Source organism: Aythya marila, assembly GCF_965140915.1.
Source record: "Aythya marila genome assembly, chromosome: 6".
Classification (NCBI taxonomy): domain Eukaryota; kingdom Metazoa; phylum Chordata; class Aves; order Anseriformes; family Anatidae; genus Aythya; species Aythya marila.
This window is the reverse complement of record NC_139047.1, coordinates 33,078,927-33,095,664: the sequence shown is the minus strand read 5'-3', so window position 1 is coordinate 33,095,664 and position 16,738 is coordinate 33,078,927. Positions and strand designations below refer to the sequence as shown.

The 16,738-nt window shown below is 49.1% G+C and overlaps 1 protein-coding gene across 1 annotated transcript in view; it reads right to left on the bottom strand.

Annotated features, from left to right (window-relative positions):
- Positions 1-16,738, bottom strand: part of MARCHF4 (membrane associated ring-CH-type finger 4) — a gene marked incomplete at both ends in the record, with an annotated part of 82,536 nt that overhangs the window by 21,051 nt on the left and 44,747 nt on the right. Inside the window, one exon of the mRNA XM_082763566.1 lies at positions 5,533-5,688. Within this exon, the coding sequence (XP_082619692.1) occupies positions 5,533-5,688 (156 nt within the window). The remainder of the gene's footprint in view (positions 1-5,532; positions 5,689-16,738) is intronic.

Sequence of the window (16,738 nt, the reverse complement as noted above, 5' to 3'; positions counted from 1 at the left end):
AGGTAGCAATTAAAGAGAGAAGAAGAAGAAGGAGATATTTTTTACAGCTAGCAGCTGCGTACAGCTGGCACCACTGTTTTACAGAGACAGAGAGGCATCGATACGGTATTAAATATATTCTACTTTCAAACGGGATGTGAGTCAGGGCACAGAAAAGCTACACTTGAACACCAGCTTCAAACCTCCCTTTGGATGGGAACAGAGATGCTGGAACACAGGCAAGGCTGCTGCCCGGTGCTGGTCATGAAAGAGGCTCTCCCCCGGCAGCTGGCACTGAGCGGCAGCGACACGCACAGCAGCAGTCCTGACTCTGTTCAGGAGGTGGCACTCTGCTCAGAAGGTGGTTACCCTCTGGCAAAGAGGTAAATGGGTCAGAGCTGAATGCTGGGAAAAATAACCAAAAAAAAAATAGAGGGAAAGAAAAAAAAAAAAAAAAAAAAAGAAAGAAAAGGAAAGGAAAAAAAAAGAAAAAAGAAAACAACCCCAAGCCCCAATAAATGTTGTCTTTCCTCTCTGGAAATTCTGAGAACTGCAATTGAGTGTCACACATCTAGCTCAAGCTACCAATAACTGGGGTCATTATTTTTCATCTTTTATTTCCATGTTGTTACACATTCCATGGTAAGAGGTTTGTTCAGAGAGAAAGAACGGAGCAAGCCAGAGTCCAAGAGCGGCTCAGAGGTGGAACATGATGAATTTTAGCTGTAGGAGCTAAGCCTGATGCATGCCTGCACCAGCAGCCTTAAGAGCCCATCTCTATCACAGCACGGGGCCTTTCAGGTTCCACAGCAGCCTGTAGAAGTCACCTGTTCTCCTAACCCCACTCCACAATTAGTACAGCCAGCAGACAGGGATTTAGTGGGACGCTGCTAGAGCTGCCAAGAAAGGGCTCAGTGACACTGCAGATTCCCTTTAGCAGCATGCCTGAAACCCTCAAGGCTGTTTATTCAGATGCCTGGCTGCAGACGCAATCCCCTCCCTCCAAAATCTCCGGCTCAAAAGTTCAAGCCCTCGCGATGTCACAGTGTCCAGCAATCCCACCCTGCAGGGGAGAGACCTAAAACAAGCGCTGCCTTTCTCAGCTGATAATGAACTGGGCTCTGCTGAAGCACACCTTTACCAACTGGCAGCTCACCCACGTTGTCAACCAAGACCGTGGTTTTAGGCAGGTGGAAAGCCCTACAGGTGGTCAGATTGCAAACCTCTGGGTCCCACATGCCTCTGAAAAGGTCTCTTAGGATCCCAGGACTGTGACAAACTTAGAGGCCAGGACAGGACTGGTGCCTGGCTGTCATATCACGCTTGATCTCTTGCATTGTTTCATACTTGACGGCTTATACTTGGGACAAGCCTGCTCCTCTGTTTGCTTCAGTGCTTCTGCTCAGAGCCTTGTGACCAAAAATCCTCGCTGCTAATGTAACACCAATTAATAATGTCATTAATGTAGTACTTCGGGCCTCATCCATATTTCCCTTTCTTTGACACCAGCAGCCTCCGAAGACTCCAAGCACCAGCGTGAGCAGATCCAAGGCACATATTTGCCTGCAGAAGATATCTACGTCTTACTGCAGCAGCTTGCTTAGAAGCTTTGCTTGCTAGAAAAGCCTTCCTACACTCCTCTGAGAGCTCCTCCATGCCTGCCTCAGGCAGTTCGGTTTATTTTTATTGCTGTATCTGATACGTCCCCTTAGTACGTATCATTAACATCCTGAGCTCTGCTAGTCAGCGATTTCACTTCAGACCCAGGATCACAAGCGAGCAGAGGTTTTCCTAGAAGGATGGAGGGGCCCACTCCCATCACGGCTTAGGTCTGGCTCTCTCTTCAATGGTGTCCCGAGGCCCTGGCTAACCTCCTCAATTATCTTTAGGAGGATGGCTTTACTTTTTGTGATTTCACCAAGCAAATTTATCCTAAAAGCTGTGGTAGCTTCCTTGCTGTACATTTCTAGGTGCTTTGGCTTATTCAGGCGCAAGAAAGAGAGCAGGGAGAAAGGAGGGCCCATTACCAAAGCTCCAGGGCTGTGATGAAATTCCTTCTTCTCTGTGTGCCAGAGCATCTGGTAAGATTCAGGCTACAGTGCTGACATCCTAAAAAGCTCCTGTTATGAGCCACAGCCCACGGTGTCTCTTGCTTGCAGGCTGCAGCTGGAGGGAAGAGCTCAGCAGGCACCAGCCAGGGCTCATACTCATGACAAGTGACCCAGCAAGCTGGGACAATCAGGAGACCCCAGTGAACTCATCTCAAGCTTTTTTAGCTCAGGAGTTCAGGCTGAAGTTCAAACACTTTGGAAGCTCGGCCACATTTCTTGCAGATGTGGGGGTCCCAATATAAATGAATGAGTGTTCGTATAAATGAACACTCATCAGCTCTTAACAGAGCATCTCCAAAGTCAAAATAGAGCCAGAGGAGAACTGGGATGGGATCCCAGCCCCAACAGTCCGTAACGGAGGACCTTTGGAGCTGAAATAACCCACAAAACAGGAAAAGTCAGAGATAACAACCGTGAAGCAGTGTTGAACTCCCTAAGACTGCAGACAGCAGTAGGTCTGGGAAGTTGGTTCAAATTGATCTTGTACTTGTTAAAATCAGAGCATCGGAATGAACCTGGCTCAGGAGCAACTGCAAAGGAGCTGTGTGAATGAGATCCACTGCAGAGTCCTGTTGCAGCAGGTACCTGCTTCCAAAACCCTGTGTCTTCAAGGCATTATTAAAGTCATGGGCTTTGCACAAATACTGCAGTGGAGAGGAGCGTTTAGAGCCCCATGCCTATATCTCTTGTCTCAGTGACTGGAAGACAGCGGGGATGGATAGATGGACAGACAGATGGACAGATGAAGGCTCTGGACCTTCCGATCGCCCACAGCCTGCGGGAGGTGTTTGCTCACTTGCTGACTGACCACAGCTTGGCAAGACACTTGCCAGATTCTCCAACAACTTTAATCCTCCAGTCTCAGCAGGTTTGCAGTGTTGCTGCTTGAAGACTTTTGCTCTTAAATCCCAGCAATCCAGGGCTGGCGGGCTAATTTATAGAGATTTGTTCTGTCAAAATACCGGACTGGAGGCCCCTCTCTGGTATGAGACAGCGTAACAGCCTGGAGGCTGGAAGGAATCCGTGTTAATTATGTATGAACCGTGCTCCCCTCGCTGTAGCTTCTCTGCCCATGCCGTGCACATCTGGCCCATGCCGTGCTCCTAGGCTCTCCAGAAAATGTGCAGCACACGTCAAAATGAGCAGAGAATGATGTACATCCATGCACATCCCGGGAAACACGGGGGTGTTGGGTGTGCTGCTCTGCTCTGCCCACTTGGACATGGCCCAGGGAGCCCAGGGCCTGCCAGCTGCCTGTGGGCTGTCCCACGAGAGGACACAGGGACAGTCACACGGGGCAGGCAGGGCCACCTTGATGGGCAAGATCTAGCCAGGCTCAGAGCGTTATCTGAACCTAACTTCATTTGACTTTTGCCAAGCTGACTCCAAGGTGAGTTTTGGGTGGGCCTTGCCTGTGTGACAGTTAGTCTGGAATAAACAGACGGCCCTGAATTCCTACAGCATTTACCTTCCAAAACCTGCGCCTGAGAAATTCAGAGCTTTCTAAGAGGGATAAAGCTGGGTAGAAATTCCAGCGGACCCCAAGAAGAAAGGTCAGGGATTGTTGCTTTGCTTAGAGACATGCCAGCGTGTCCTGGTGTCCACACGTGGGGAGAAGGCTGAGCAGAAAGGACACGCTTCCCACCCACCCATGCTGCAACGCTGGAGGATGGCGAGAACCACTGAGGAGCACGGCGATGTGCAGGGTGATGTGTTACAGGGTCCCAAGCCCCTTCGTCCTCTTGGGAAGTCTGGGTCTCGTCCATGAACCAGTTCCCACAGGATTTCACGTGCTGGTGCTGGTGTAGCACCTGCGTCGCAGCAGTGCCTTCGTGCTGACACCAGACAGGGTGCCTGGGCACACAGCTGCGGCTCCACACAGGCTGCATTTATCCCAGAGCGAGTGGCTTTTCACTCCAGTTGCTTCTTCCTCCCCTCTGCATCAAGCATCCGGAGGTCAAAGGCAGTGCTGGCCACACACACGCTCACAAATCTGCGGCCACAAGCACTGCTCAGCATCGCTCCCCCAGCCCGAGATGCATGAAGCACGAGGGCACTCATGGACCAGATTTCCAGAAACAAACAAAAGCTGCTGTGTCCACATCTCCCACCCTGTGTTTCAATCTGGTCTGAGTTACTGGAGCCAAGAAACTAAAGCACCCTGGGTCTGGGGCTTGGGATGAAACTACTGATCTCTCCAGGCCACGGCACAGGGAAAATCGAATCAGAAGCTGCAGGGACTTGCAGAGAGCAGGGAGACTTTTCCTTCCCCCCAGCAAAATTGCCCCACGACGTCCCACTAATTTTGCTGCTTCATTTCAGTATGGAGCCCTGGAGGGCTGTGCCTCTTTCTTCACTGTGTTCAGTGACCTCAGGCCCGGAGAGACACACAGAGAGGGCAATTTGGAGGAGAGAGCAGGGATTTGTGTGTCCCCCACCCCATACAGCTGGGCACCATCACTGGCAAAGGCTGTTGGAGAAAGAGAAGACCAGAGAGCCAGTGCAGCCAGGTGCTGGACGGACAGACATCCCTACAGACACTGCTCTGGTGTCTAAAGCACAGCATGCTGTTGCGATGTCTCTCCAGCCCAGATGATGCTAATTAAATGGTAGTGCCTGAGTCTAATATGCTTCCTTACGTCTGAGGCACTAATGGTGCTCAGCAAAGGCGTGCAGCAATTAGTCCGTCTTCAGGTGTTGCTCCAGCAATAAATCAATAGCTATTAAGGATAAATTATCCCATTTTTAACAGTCACACAGTTTTCCCCCGTTCTGTATCTTGGTTTTGAATTACTAGCCTGCAGTGGGATTTAATAAGCTGCGGTGCTTTTGAACTCACACGAGAAAGAAGGCGGGTCCTCGGCTGCCTTTCACAGACACGTACATGAAGATGGGCTTTACCTGCTGTGTGCACACCTGTGTATATCCACTGAGACCAGAGCACCAGAGCCAGGGCCTCTAGCACTGTGCTGGGACACATTTGATCCTGGGGAGCAGTGAAGTGAAAAGGGTGGCAGGAGGAGAGCTGGAAGAGCCCTCCCTTCACCCCCTCTGTCCCTCGCACCAACACTCTTTCAAATTCGTGTCCCCATCTGTGCTGGGAGATGGTGGCATACCTGTAGTCTCCAAAAAAATAAACGCATTTGAAGGGCTGTGAGGTGTTACAGCACTACCATAGCCGCACTGGTGTTTTAAGCAGGAAGAAAATGGATGTGGGAGTTGTCAAAGGTCAGAGAGAGGAGACCCTTGAGGGATGCCCCCAGTACCGCCAGGCAGGACGTGGGGCTTCATTGGAGCAGCCCCCACAGCCCTTCCTACACGGCTCAGACGCGTGGATCGCAGTGCCAGGAGACAAAACCCACGCCAGCAAAACCTAGTTGCTCCCAGAAACAAAAAGAGGAACAAGAATAAATAGACTTTGAAATGTCTCTAGTACCTTTACCTGCAGAGGGTTCTTTGTGCTTATGGCAATGACGTGATACTTGTAGTAACACAGCTCGCAGCTCCAGCAGCCCCTCTCACTAATCCATTTGATCAGACATGGCTGGTGCGTGCATTTCACCGATCCGTCGCATCGACACGGGCTCAGCAACTCCCCCTGCAAAAGAGAGACGGCATCAGCGGGGCTCCCTCCTCCCACACGGCAAGGAGGCCGTGCACAGAAGCTGGCCAAGGCGCTCCTTCAGCCACCCATTCGCTCTCGGTCCCGCTTCCCCTGGTTTGGCTTGGGTAATAGGGCTGCTTTCATCAGTTTTTACCTCCAGTAATTCTTGGGTGATGCGAACACAGTTTGACAGAGATGTAGAGGTCTGAGCTACTCACACTTTACAGTTTCTGTGAAAAGAAAAACCCGGGTAGGTGAGAGACTCCTAATATCACTGCTAGCGGAAAAGCTCCGTGAGCACAGCTCTTCCTAGACACCAGAGCATCCACACCAGACCTCAACAAGTGGATGCGGCTCGGCTGGAAACTGGAAGCCACTGCTCAGGCCTCTGGCTCTCTGCTGCCAGAGCAAGGCTGCTGGTTTACAAGCAGCGACCAAAGCCCTGCCCTCCTGCCTCACTCCCTTGCTCCTGGTATAGCTCAAGCAGGGGTACCCAGCAAACCCTGATATTATTCTGACCCAGGTGCTGTCATCCTGTTCACCGCAGGACTGCATTCCCCTCTGCACACCAAGCTCAGAGCTCATTTCACAGTCATTTGCTGTCGCTTATTTAGGGAAGAACCTAAATAAGAGTTTTACCCCCTGCCTCTCCGCGTTTAGAAGCCACAGCAGAGCCCCCAGTTGGGCGTTTGTTTAGCTGGGCCCCAAGGTTTAAAAGCTTTTAAAGGCAGGATGAGAATGTCAATAGGATGGGGAAGGCTGGCATCACACTTCTGGTGCCAGAGAGAGGATTCTTCTTCTTACATACCTTGATCAGCCCCGTGGTCCTCCCCAGTGTGACCACCTGAGGCTGCTGGATGCAGCAATGATGCCCACCGCCCCAGCTGCCCGAGGTTAGGAGGCCAAATCCTGCTCCTGCCGAACCCGGTGGGAAGCTGCCTTCGCTTTCAGGGTCTGAGGGCCCGAGGAAGCGAGAGTCACGCTGGGCAAGAGTGATGCCTTTTTTTATGAAACCTAATGCAAACGCATTAATCATTTCATTTGCTTCGGCGAGGTGACCTAAAAATGTCATCTTCCGTGAAATTTCAGCACAACTGTAAATAACTGTTTACATTACAAAACCGGGCTCGGCTCTACCTGCCACTGATTTCCATCACACACCGGAGGGGACTAAAAGAGGGGGAAGCAAGGAAGGCTTTAGGATCTGTGAACTTTTATTCAGGACACCACACCACACACCAGGGTCTCCTGTGGGGCTCCACGGAGCGAGCGAATGACCCGGGTGTTGTCTAACGAGCTGTGGGGGTGCACAGGGGAGACTTGCTGTGTCTTATTGGTCTCTGGAGTAAATGTGACAAAGAAATCTGACTTCTTCGGAGCCAAGAGATGCCCATAAACATCCCACACCGCCGTGGGGACCTTGTCCCCCTCCCCTAACTGGGATACTGCATCCCAGACAGCCCAGCCACCTCCTGCAAGGGCTCAGGGCTGACCGTGGAGATGAACCCCCCAATTTCTTCATTTTTGCCAATCCAGCAAAAACCTGATTTATCGCATTTTCTCCAGCCGTGTGAAGGATGATATCCTTGTGTGTGGCACACAGCTATCTTTGCATACTGTGAAGCCCAATTCTGTCCACAGCAGGCGTTCATAAAGCACTGCCGCATGCACACGCGGGCACAGGCGCTCGTGTACCAGCAGAAAAATAAACACCGGGGGCATATTAAAGGAATAAATCCTTTGTACAGCAGAGGGGAAGGAGCCTTGTCGCCGGCTGCACAGCCAGCTTAGGAACGGCCCATTGGCTGTGACAGGCACGGAGGAATCACTGCGCAGGGACCTCTGCGAAGAAGGCACAAAAGCAAGCCCAGAGCGAGGCACAGCTCGCAGCCCTGAGAGCTGGGAATTAAACCCCACGTCTGTTCCTGCAGGTTTACAGCAGACGGCTCTGCACAGCGCTCCCTCCAGTGCTTCAGACAATGGCATTCCCACCAATCCCATTTGGAGACTGTTCTCCAAAGACCCTTTGAAGGGAGAAAATCGTTCCCAACATATTTTTTTTGGCAGTTTTCCTTTTGTAGAGTTCCATCCCTTCGCTCGGATCAGCTGAAGCAGCATGTTGGCTTTGGCAGCAGCTGGTGGAGAAATGCTCCCTGGCTCATCCATCCTCAGCTTGCTCAGTACCATCTTGTCCCCCTGGAACAACCAAGCAGGCTTTGAATTCACCTGCCTTGCTGTTTGTCATCCAGGATGGGAGCTTGTCTTCAGGAGCAGCAAGGCGAGGAGAGGATGGCCTGGCTTCACCCCGGGGAGGAGCACACAGCCGGAGATGAACCGGGGCTCTCCCAGCTCTGCCCTCTCCCTCCAAAACCCGCTCTGAGCCCATTGCGGCACAGCAGAGTGGTTAAGGATTGCCTGGGCCCTGCTGTTCTCCGCCTGTTGGGAGGAATTCAGAGAAAGGATGGGAAAAACATTACTGCCAGCGCGCGCTTCTGACGCTCGATATATCCAGGGAGAAAATACTGACGTCAGGATCAGCGTCAGCCCTCCTGCATGCTGATGGCAGTGTGGTGCCCTGGCCATTTTATTTGTCATTTACCAGTGCTGGGAACCCATCTGCAGGCTGCTGCTGAAGCTGTGGCTGCTCGCCCGCCAGCTGGTGTTCATGGGATGGGGCCCGTGGTGGCATTGGGCAAGGATGTGGCCTTGCTGACATACATCAGAGTCAACCACGTGCCAGCTCGGCTGGGAAGAGCCCTGTTCACACCCTCCTCTTTCCCCAGCTACTAGAGCCAGCAGTTTAAAAACCAGTGCGAGCTGTACTGCTAACTGGGACGGCTGGTGGTGGTCCTAACACCTGCAGCGTTTCCTCGGCTGAGCCTTTTCCCTGCTCAGCTCCGAAAAGTAGCATCAGGTGTTAGCATCGCCTGCAGGATGAGTGCCCCAGGGAAGAGCAGGGCAGGGGGAAGCAGGGCTGGCACCTCCCGCTGGGTACCTGCATGCAGCATCCACTGCTCACAGGAGCAGCTGCACACGTGGACCCGACTGCTAGGGTTCCTCGGAGTTTGTCTCATTTGGAAAAGGAAACCAAGAATATTTAATTTCAGGTCTTCAGCTGAGTCTCCTAAATACACTTAACTTCACATTGAATTTAAATGCAATGGGAAGTTTTATTATGGCAAATAAATGCCAAATGATTTCTATATTAGGAACATAATTACAGAGGAATTAAGTCTGATGGCAAAGAGAAACCCATTGTTACAGAGCTGGTAAACTCCAATAAATATGTGCTAATAATCGCTCTGTCTTCACACTCACTTACAGGAGCTGCCCCTCCATCCTTTTAAACCTAAACACGTGCATTGCTACCAGCATCTCAAATGCTTCCCCTGTGTCCCCTCCCGTGTGCGAGCGCTGTGCCAGCCAGCAACAGACAACAGGGGACACTTAATAACTACCTCCGAAAACCTGAAGCCACATGTTTCCATTGTGCTTTCTCTCTCAGCTATTAAAGGATATAAATATGTGTGTGCTGAATGAAATTCTCTGGTATTGTCAGAGATTGACGCTAAGTGTGGGCTCAGTGAGTGGACCCAATGTGTCCCAGACGTGTCTCCCACATTGCGGGGACATCACCAAGCACGGCCACATGGGTGGCATCTCTCCAGGACTCCTAAATGGTTCCCAGCCTTGCGGCCAGGTCTGTAAGCCATGGGAGCCTTGCTCTGAAGGATAACCATTGCCCTCCAGCTTGGGGGCTGGATGGGGGTGAAAGGTTTTGGGAGGCCAGAAGGGCACACAGAGCCTCAGAGGAAAGGTTTTCAGCCCGTGGCTGCCCACCCGAAGGTTTCGGTGTAGGATTTTGGCCTGGGAGTGCTGATGCTGCCTGGAGCAGCACCCACACAGGGCTCTGTAAAAAAAAAAAAAAAAAAAAAAAAAAAGGAAACAAAGAAAGAAAAAGAGCTCGGTCGAGCTGTTTCAATATTTAGCTGACAGTAACTTGCCGATGCGTTTTCCTGCAGGCAGGCACAGTGCACCAGCTCTGGGCGCATCCCTGCCTCCGCTGGGAAAGGCCAGAGGGAGGTGGGACCAGGTGTCTCATGGCTTAACATCAATTTCCTTTAAGGAGAAGCTCTTTAAAGCAGCAGAAAACACACATTTTTTCCAAGCAGCAGAGAATCACAGGGCGTTTTTCATTCAATGAGCTCTGGAGGATTTTGACACCCTGGTTTCAGGCTGGTGAAGGGCAGAGAGGGATGCAAACCCCACCCGGCTCTGAAAGGAGGGCGGTGGGGATGCAGGGGGCTGGCTCTGCTTAGGGACAGCTCCTGCTGAAGGAGGGAGAGGGGAGGACAGTCCCTAAGGGTCCCTTTGGGCCACCCCCATTGCTGGGAATGGGGTCGAATGTGGATTTCTGGGCAAGCCACTGTCACCTCCAGGGCAGCCCTGTGCCTTACCGCTGACTGCATGCATCAGCACCAAAATCCCACCCGCGAGCAGCCCCACCACCCCGCTTCCCTGGCTCCAAGAGGCAGGCTCCAGGCTGTACAGGGTTATAAGATCTGTTCCACAAGAACAAACTCAAACACTGCCTGAAATATGGAATAACAAAAGGATTTTCAGGAATTACATCTGCTTATCCATTGCCCAAAGAGCAGAGAGCTTATAGATCACATTGGGAATTATTTGCTTTTCCTTCTAAAGAAGGATTTCCACAAGATAAATAACTTCGCTTAGGTGTTCTGAAGCCCACTTCATCCTAATGTCATTGAACTTGTTTTTGATTAGCTGATTTAAGTAATTCTTACTAAATGTTGCTCAGTTGCAAGGCATCAAAAGGCAAGCATCTCAAATATCACCTGCTGTGCCTCATCAGGTGTGATAATAGCACCGATTAAATGAAGTGCCTTCGGTGCACAGAAATCACGGCGCTGCGCATGTGAAATCAAGCTACCTGAATACCCCTGAGCTCCTGGGTGTTGGAGCGCGTTCAGCTGCCGACTGGCGCTGAATACAGAGCGGGAGCTGTCTCAGCACCGAGAAGAAGTGTCCGAGTCTATAGCTCCTGGGCTTTCACCCAGGTTTTAAACTTCTGGAGAATTTTTTTTTTGTGGACCCCATCCATTTTGTGGGACAGAATGATCTAGTCTCTTCTGAAAGAGAAATTCACTGTTGTTTCACTCTGCTTCTTCTTAATTAAAAAATAAAGTGTTTTAGACAACACTTAGATTTATTCTGCATGAGATACAAGAGTGTACCTCCCAAGGATGCTGGGGTAAATCTGATGTGACTCCATGAAGCCAAATAGCTCTTCAGCACAAATCAAGTGCCCTTAAGTTATGGTTTGTACCAATTACAGAGATTTTCCATTAATTTTTTTTATACAAATGGCTTTTTTTTTTTTTTTTCCTTCTAGTGAAAAAGCCTCAGGAAAATAGAATTCTACTAAGTATACCACTTCTTTTTCTTGGAAAAAAGATACCAATTATTCCTTATTATCTCTAATCCATTGAGACCTTCACCTTTCTACTTCTTCAATCCTCATCAGATCCATCAATGAGTATTTTAAAAGTTCAAAGTATAAAGTTAATGCTTTCAGCATGCAAGTACCATATAATGCAATTCTTCTCAGAGATGTGCTCATAATTCAGCAAATTGAACTTTGCAGCTACTTCCCTGGGAAGCTGTTCATAACGATACTCAGCTAATGGCCATCTCAGACAACGTTATGCCATCAGCCACTAAGGAGCAGCTGTGGAGTATCCACAGAAATAGATGCTGCTTGGATTCTTCGGATGATAGATCCTGCTTTCAAAGATAAAGAAATAAACAGCAATGGATTATGTGTGTATATATATATATATATATATATTATTTTTTTTTCCCCTAAGAAAGCTGAAAAACCTTTTACCATAACAGCTGAGAGAATCCCAATTCTGCAATATTTGTCCTTGCTTGACATTGCAACATCAAGTGGCCCCCAGCCCGGACAAAGGGCAGGGGACCAATGGATCTTCATGCATGTTAAATAAGAGGAACCCAGTAATGGCGTGAAGACAAAAGCACAGAGGATCTTCCCAGTGTTCCCAGCATATCCCAGCTGGGAGCTGGTCTGCGGTGCACCCAGGGGTGCCAGGGCCCAACATGCTCTGGTGTAGGGAGCTGCAATACCTAATAACGAGAGCAGTTTGGTTACTTTTAGCTTTGGTAGCACTGTAGGACTCAACTGTTTCATTAAAACAAGGCCTGATCTGCTTTTCCTTTCTGCCTTCCAGAGCCAAGGAGAAGAATATGCAATTACAAAGTTCAGTCATGTAAAGCCCTTCAATTACTGGGTAACTCTGTTACAGCTTTTCCAAACGTTACGAGGTTCATGCGGCAGTACATGACATCTGAAGTAATTCATTTTTCATCTGCCGATTAGCAGAAATTAAAACGGTTCTCAGAACATCCCAATTTGTGTGAGATCAAGTTCCTTATTACTACAGAGTATCTTAGCGGGGAAGGCATTTCTTTTTAAAGTCCCAGGCAGCCCTGCAAGCAGAGATACTAAATAAAAATACACCAGGAAAGTAGTGGAGGGGAGGATCCTGGCTCCTGGGGACTGTAGGTGATGGAGCTGAAGAGCCCAGCCTTCACATCTTGCCAGAAGGTCACTTAAATATTTGGAGAAAATTCAAAACACTTGCTGGAAAGAATATGCACCATAGGCAGAGCTCTTTTGGAAATGCTGTAGCTACTGCACAAGGCTGAGCTGCCTTTCCTGGCAGTGGGCTAGAAACCAGCCAGCAGCACCGAGTGTTTCCCCAGCAGAGTTGGTCACACCTCCTGGTGGGGTCAGGGGAAGGAGTTGTAGGACAGCCTGGGAGATGTCTGTGGTGCCGGCAGCAAAAATTGACCATGGGAAAGGAGAGCGGGAGGCTCAACCCCCAAATCCCCTCGCCTCACATGACAACTTTCCAGCCGAGAGAAGCTCAAGAGGACCGAATGAAGGTGCCAGATACGCTGTGCTGGGAGAAGCTGCACTACATTAATTCTGGTTTTCTGGTGCTGCCCTGGCCAAAGACCTCCTGTATCCGAAGCTGTGTGAATCTACGTGTTTTAGACTTTGCCTGCATATGCCTCCTGGTGGAAAGCCTTGTGTTTTCCTCCTCCACCTGGAGAATGCAGGCAGCCTTCCCTTTTGCAGACAATATAAAACAGAGAGGAGAAAAGGCAGAAACTAATGTCAGAACAGCCGTAACTGCAGTGAAGTAACTGCAGTGAAGTGGGTTGCAAAGGCCATTTTCTATTTCTTTCTTTTGGTCCTCCTTTTGCAGAAGAACAATATCAGGCATACTGAATGACACACAGAGACGTGTGTGTACATAAACAATGCCAGGACTCCGAGGTTTTGGCACTGTCAGCATACAGATAATAAGCATTACATAGGGCTGATTTATTATCTGACTCTGCAATAACCTTTTGAAGATATACTGATTGGCAATTTGCATATTAACAGATACATCAACATTGAGGCAGTGTCAGATGTTATGCATGGCTATGTTCCGCTCCAGAGGTGGCTGAATTTCAAACAGTGGCCAAAAGGAAAAACTCATTTGTATCCTTCAGCGTGAAAGATGCCCTATTGAAATATGAATTATTAGCCTCTCTGTTGTTGGTCTTTATTGTACACTATCAGATCACTTCTCCTGCTCCCTCCCCATAGCTTTCGCTCTATCAGATATGGAACCTTTTTCTGCCATGTGAAGTTCTTCCTACCACACCTGGATTAGATTATTTAATTCAGTCTCTGGGCTGCGAAGGGCCTTCCCACATATTCCTTGGCTAGGAATTAGGCTGCTTTCCTCTCAAACAACACATCTGCTCCATAAAAACTTGCAGTTACCTTAGCAAGTTGTGTTTCTGCACAGGGAATGTCCAAGTGCCTCATCCTGGCTGGGCTTTTCTTTTGCCTTGGCAATGTCCTTCCCAGCCTTCCATCCTTCCCTGAGCTAAAAGCATCACTTTTTTCCTTTCTTCCTACATTCAACACTCTTACCCAAAAGTTTCATCCCAGCTACCATGTGTCAACGATGGATGACAGTGACATAGCCCCGACCATTGTGCAGGACCTTGCACTTGACCTTGTTGCACTTCATGAGGTTGACACGGGCCCAGCTGACAGGCTTGAGGATTGGGCCCTGACAGGGCCCTGAGATCTGTGAGCGCACCATTCCTGCACTTTGTTATTCTAGAAGGATTTTCAGAGGTTTTTGCAAGTTCCCGTTTCTTTTTCCCCAGCCCTTGCAGAACTGGGATTGGTAAAGAGATGAGCAGAGAAATGATCACTATTTACAGATGTGTATTACCTAGAGAAGTCCCACTAATTGTGAAGATTTGTGTTCAGGGCAAGGTAGTGTGTAATCAGCTACTCATCTGCTCTTTGGTGCTGAACACGGAGAAGTTGTGTCTGCAGAGCTGAAAGCACTCAGGCAAAACTAAAGAAACTCATTACCAGCCATCACCCTCCACGGTGATGCTGTGGGAATGGGAAAGAGCTGCAGCAGCCACGAGCTCTCCTCGTGGCCCGTGGTGCCCCCAGGCCAACATGGGCAGGCCCCAGCCCCTCCTGCAGCTCCGGTGGCATTGGGTTTGGGGCAATTTCCATGCCCTGAGCCTGGTTTTATCCAGGGATAATGATGCTTATCCACTGCACACAGCCGATCGGATGCTTCATTTATCAGCATTTGTCGGGGGCTTTGAAATCTTGAATAAGGGAGGCTGTTGAAGTGCAGGTGATTAAATGTGGCCAGCCACCAGACTGTGTGGAAAATGAGCTCTGCTGGCACGCATTTGCTGCCACGGCAGTCAGAGTGTGTCCTGGCCTTGAGTACCGGGGCAGCCCATGTCTGCTCTGTCCATTTGGGCAGCCCTGTCCACCTGTTTATGTGGAAAGCCCTTCAGAGCACTGCCAATGTTGTGTGGAAGGGAAAAGATCCTTTGAGGGAAAAGAAGTTATTGTAGCCCTGCACGTCCGTGTAGTCAGGGACTTTTCCTGTTCAATACATTCACACACAAATCCTTAGTCTGATTTTTGTGTCCTTGTTTGAAGTGGATGAGCAGTAGCAGATGATTTTTTTAAATTTTGTTTCCAAAATGTTATCTTCCCTCATGCCATGCAAGCTTTCATGAAGTGCCACCCTGCAGCTGCTGCAACAACACACATATCCAAAATGGGTCTTAGGACTTCCACCCAGGACTTCTCCTTAATTTAGTTATTAAAAACACTTGTGCCATGTCACCGGGCTCATTTCCCCAGCCTGGTCCCTCATTATAAGATGAACCTGAGCATCCCATGTATACCCTTTAAGAGCAGAAAAGAGGGGAGGGTTAGGGTTTGGCTGCAATATTCTGTTCCTCCTCTAAAGTCTTGCTGCTCAGTAACTGCTTGGGATGGGTCTACAATAGAGCAGATAGGTTATTCAAGGTAAGCTTTGGGGCTGTAATACTACTCTTCAAGGAAACCGAGCAACTAGTTCTTACACTTTCATAACTTTCATAAAACTACTTCTTGACCTGTATTATCCAAGGGGCAAGTTCTGCCAGCAGCAGGCTGGAGAGGCTGTTTTTTTTTTCTTTGGGATGTTTTCTTCAGAGCAATGACTCTTCTCCTAGACTATTTTTCTGTTCTCCTGAGTGGCTTGCTAAATCCTATTTGGGTGGAAACAGAACTTGTTTCACTTGGGGGATGCTCGGAGCTGTCTGCTAGGCAAGTGCCACCTACCTAGAATGATTTTGGAGGATGCTCCTTAGCAATTGTTTCCCATCAATTCAATGGTAATTGGAATTAAATCACCCAGTTATATTAGTGAACTAGGAGCTTTGCTGAATGATAATAACAGCAATAAGCTGTTTACCAATTTGGAGTCTACTTCATCCCTCACAAGTGTGCAAGTTTAGAGCTGGTTGCTTTCAGTGGTTACCTGAGGATTGCTTGCCCTGACTCAAGCTTACAAAACTTGGAGGAGAGGAGAATGCCTGTGCTAGAAGTCCTCCAAAAGGCTGGAGAGGAACAGGTAGCCCAGTGTAAATGTGGCCTGCTGAGAGCTGCGGGACCAGGGAGGAAAACTGCTTATTTAGCAAAGGTCAAAGAAAAGCAATGTGAGAAAGTGAAGAAATGGGGCCACCTTAACCTGGGTGATGCTCTCCTGGGCAGGGTTGTCTCCTTGCTCTGACTCTGGCCCACCGTCATGTATCATGAGCCATAATGCCTTTTCTGAACAGCTTCTGGATTAAAAATCACACCTCTATCCCTGTAGCCAGAGAAACAGGCCCAAAGGCATTTGAGGAAGATTATTCTGGGAAGAGCACAGCTGGTTTGACTTTAGAAGGAAGGCATTTCTTTTGTGCAGAGGTTTCTGTTGCTCTGTCCTCTACCTTGACTCTATCTCCATAGACCTGTCATCCTCCAGTCCATATCCACAAAGATCCCAGATGGTGGGGAGCAGATTTGGGCTATGGGGAAAGGTCCTGGTGCAGGTGGACAGCCACACATCTCCCCTTGCTAACTGAGAAATCACCTGTACTTCAAGAAATTGGAGTCTGCTTTGAACAAGCAGATAAAAGATTGCAGAGATTGCTTCAGCAGCCAGCTTCAGCCTCCTGTTATTGCATGCCATATAAATTTGCTTGCAAATGTGCTCTGCTCACTATAAAATCAGTTCAATTTGATGCCCCAACTTCTGGAAACCTCTCTACTTTGTCACTTAGAAACTTACTTATAAGTTTCCAACTTAAATACATTCCAGCTGTACCTCTAGCCACTGTATTCCTGTTGCAAAATATTTTGGGGAGGGGCGTTGAGAGACGTTGAGGTCCTTGAAGCAGTCAGTCTTGATCCTGGACTGAAGCACTCCTTTAGGAAGGGGTGATCTGTGCCTTGCACAGCCCTCCCAGCTGCCAGACAGAGGCATTAATACTGCTCAGATGATGCAGGGGACTGTTTTTCACCATGTTGCAGGATCATACTTGTGTTTTTCCAGCCCATAAGCACTGTGGTCAT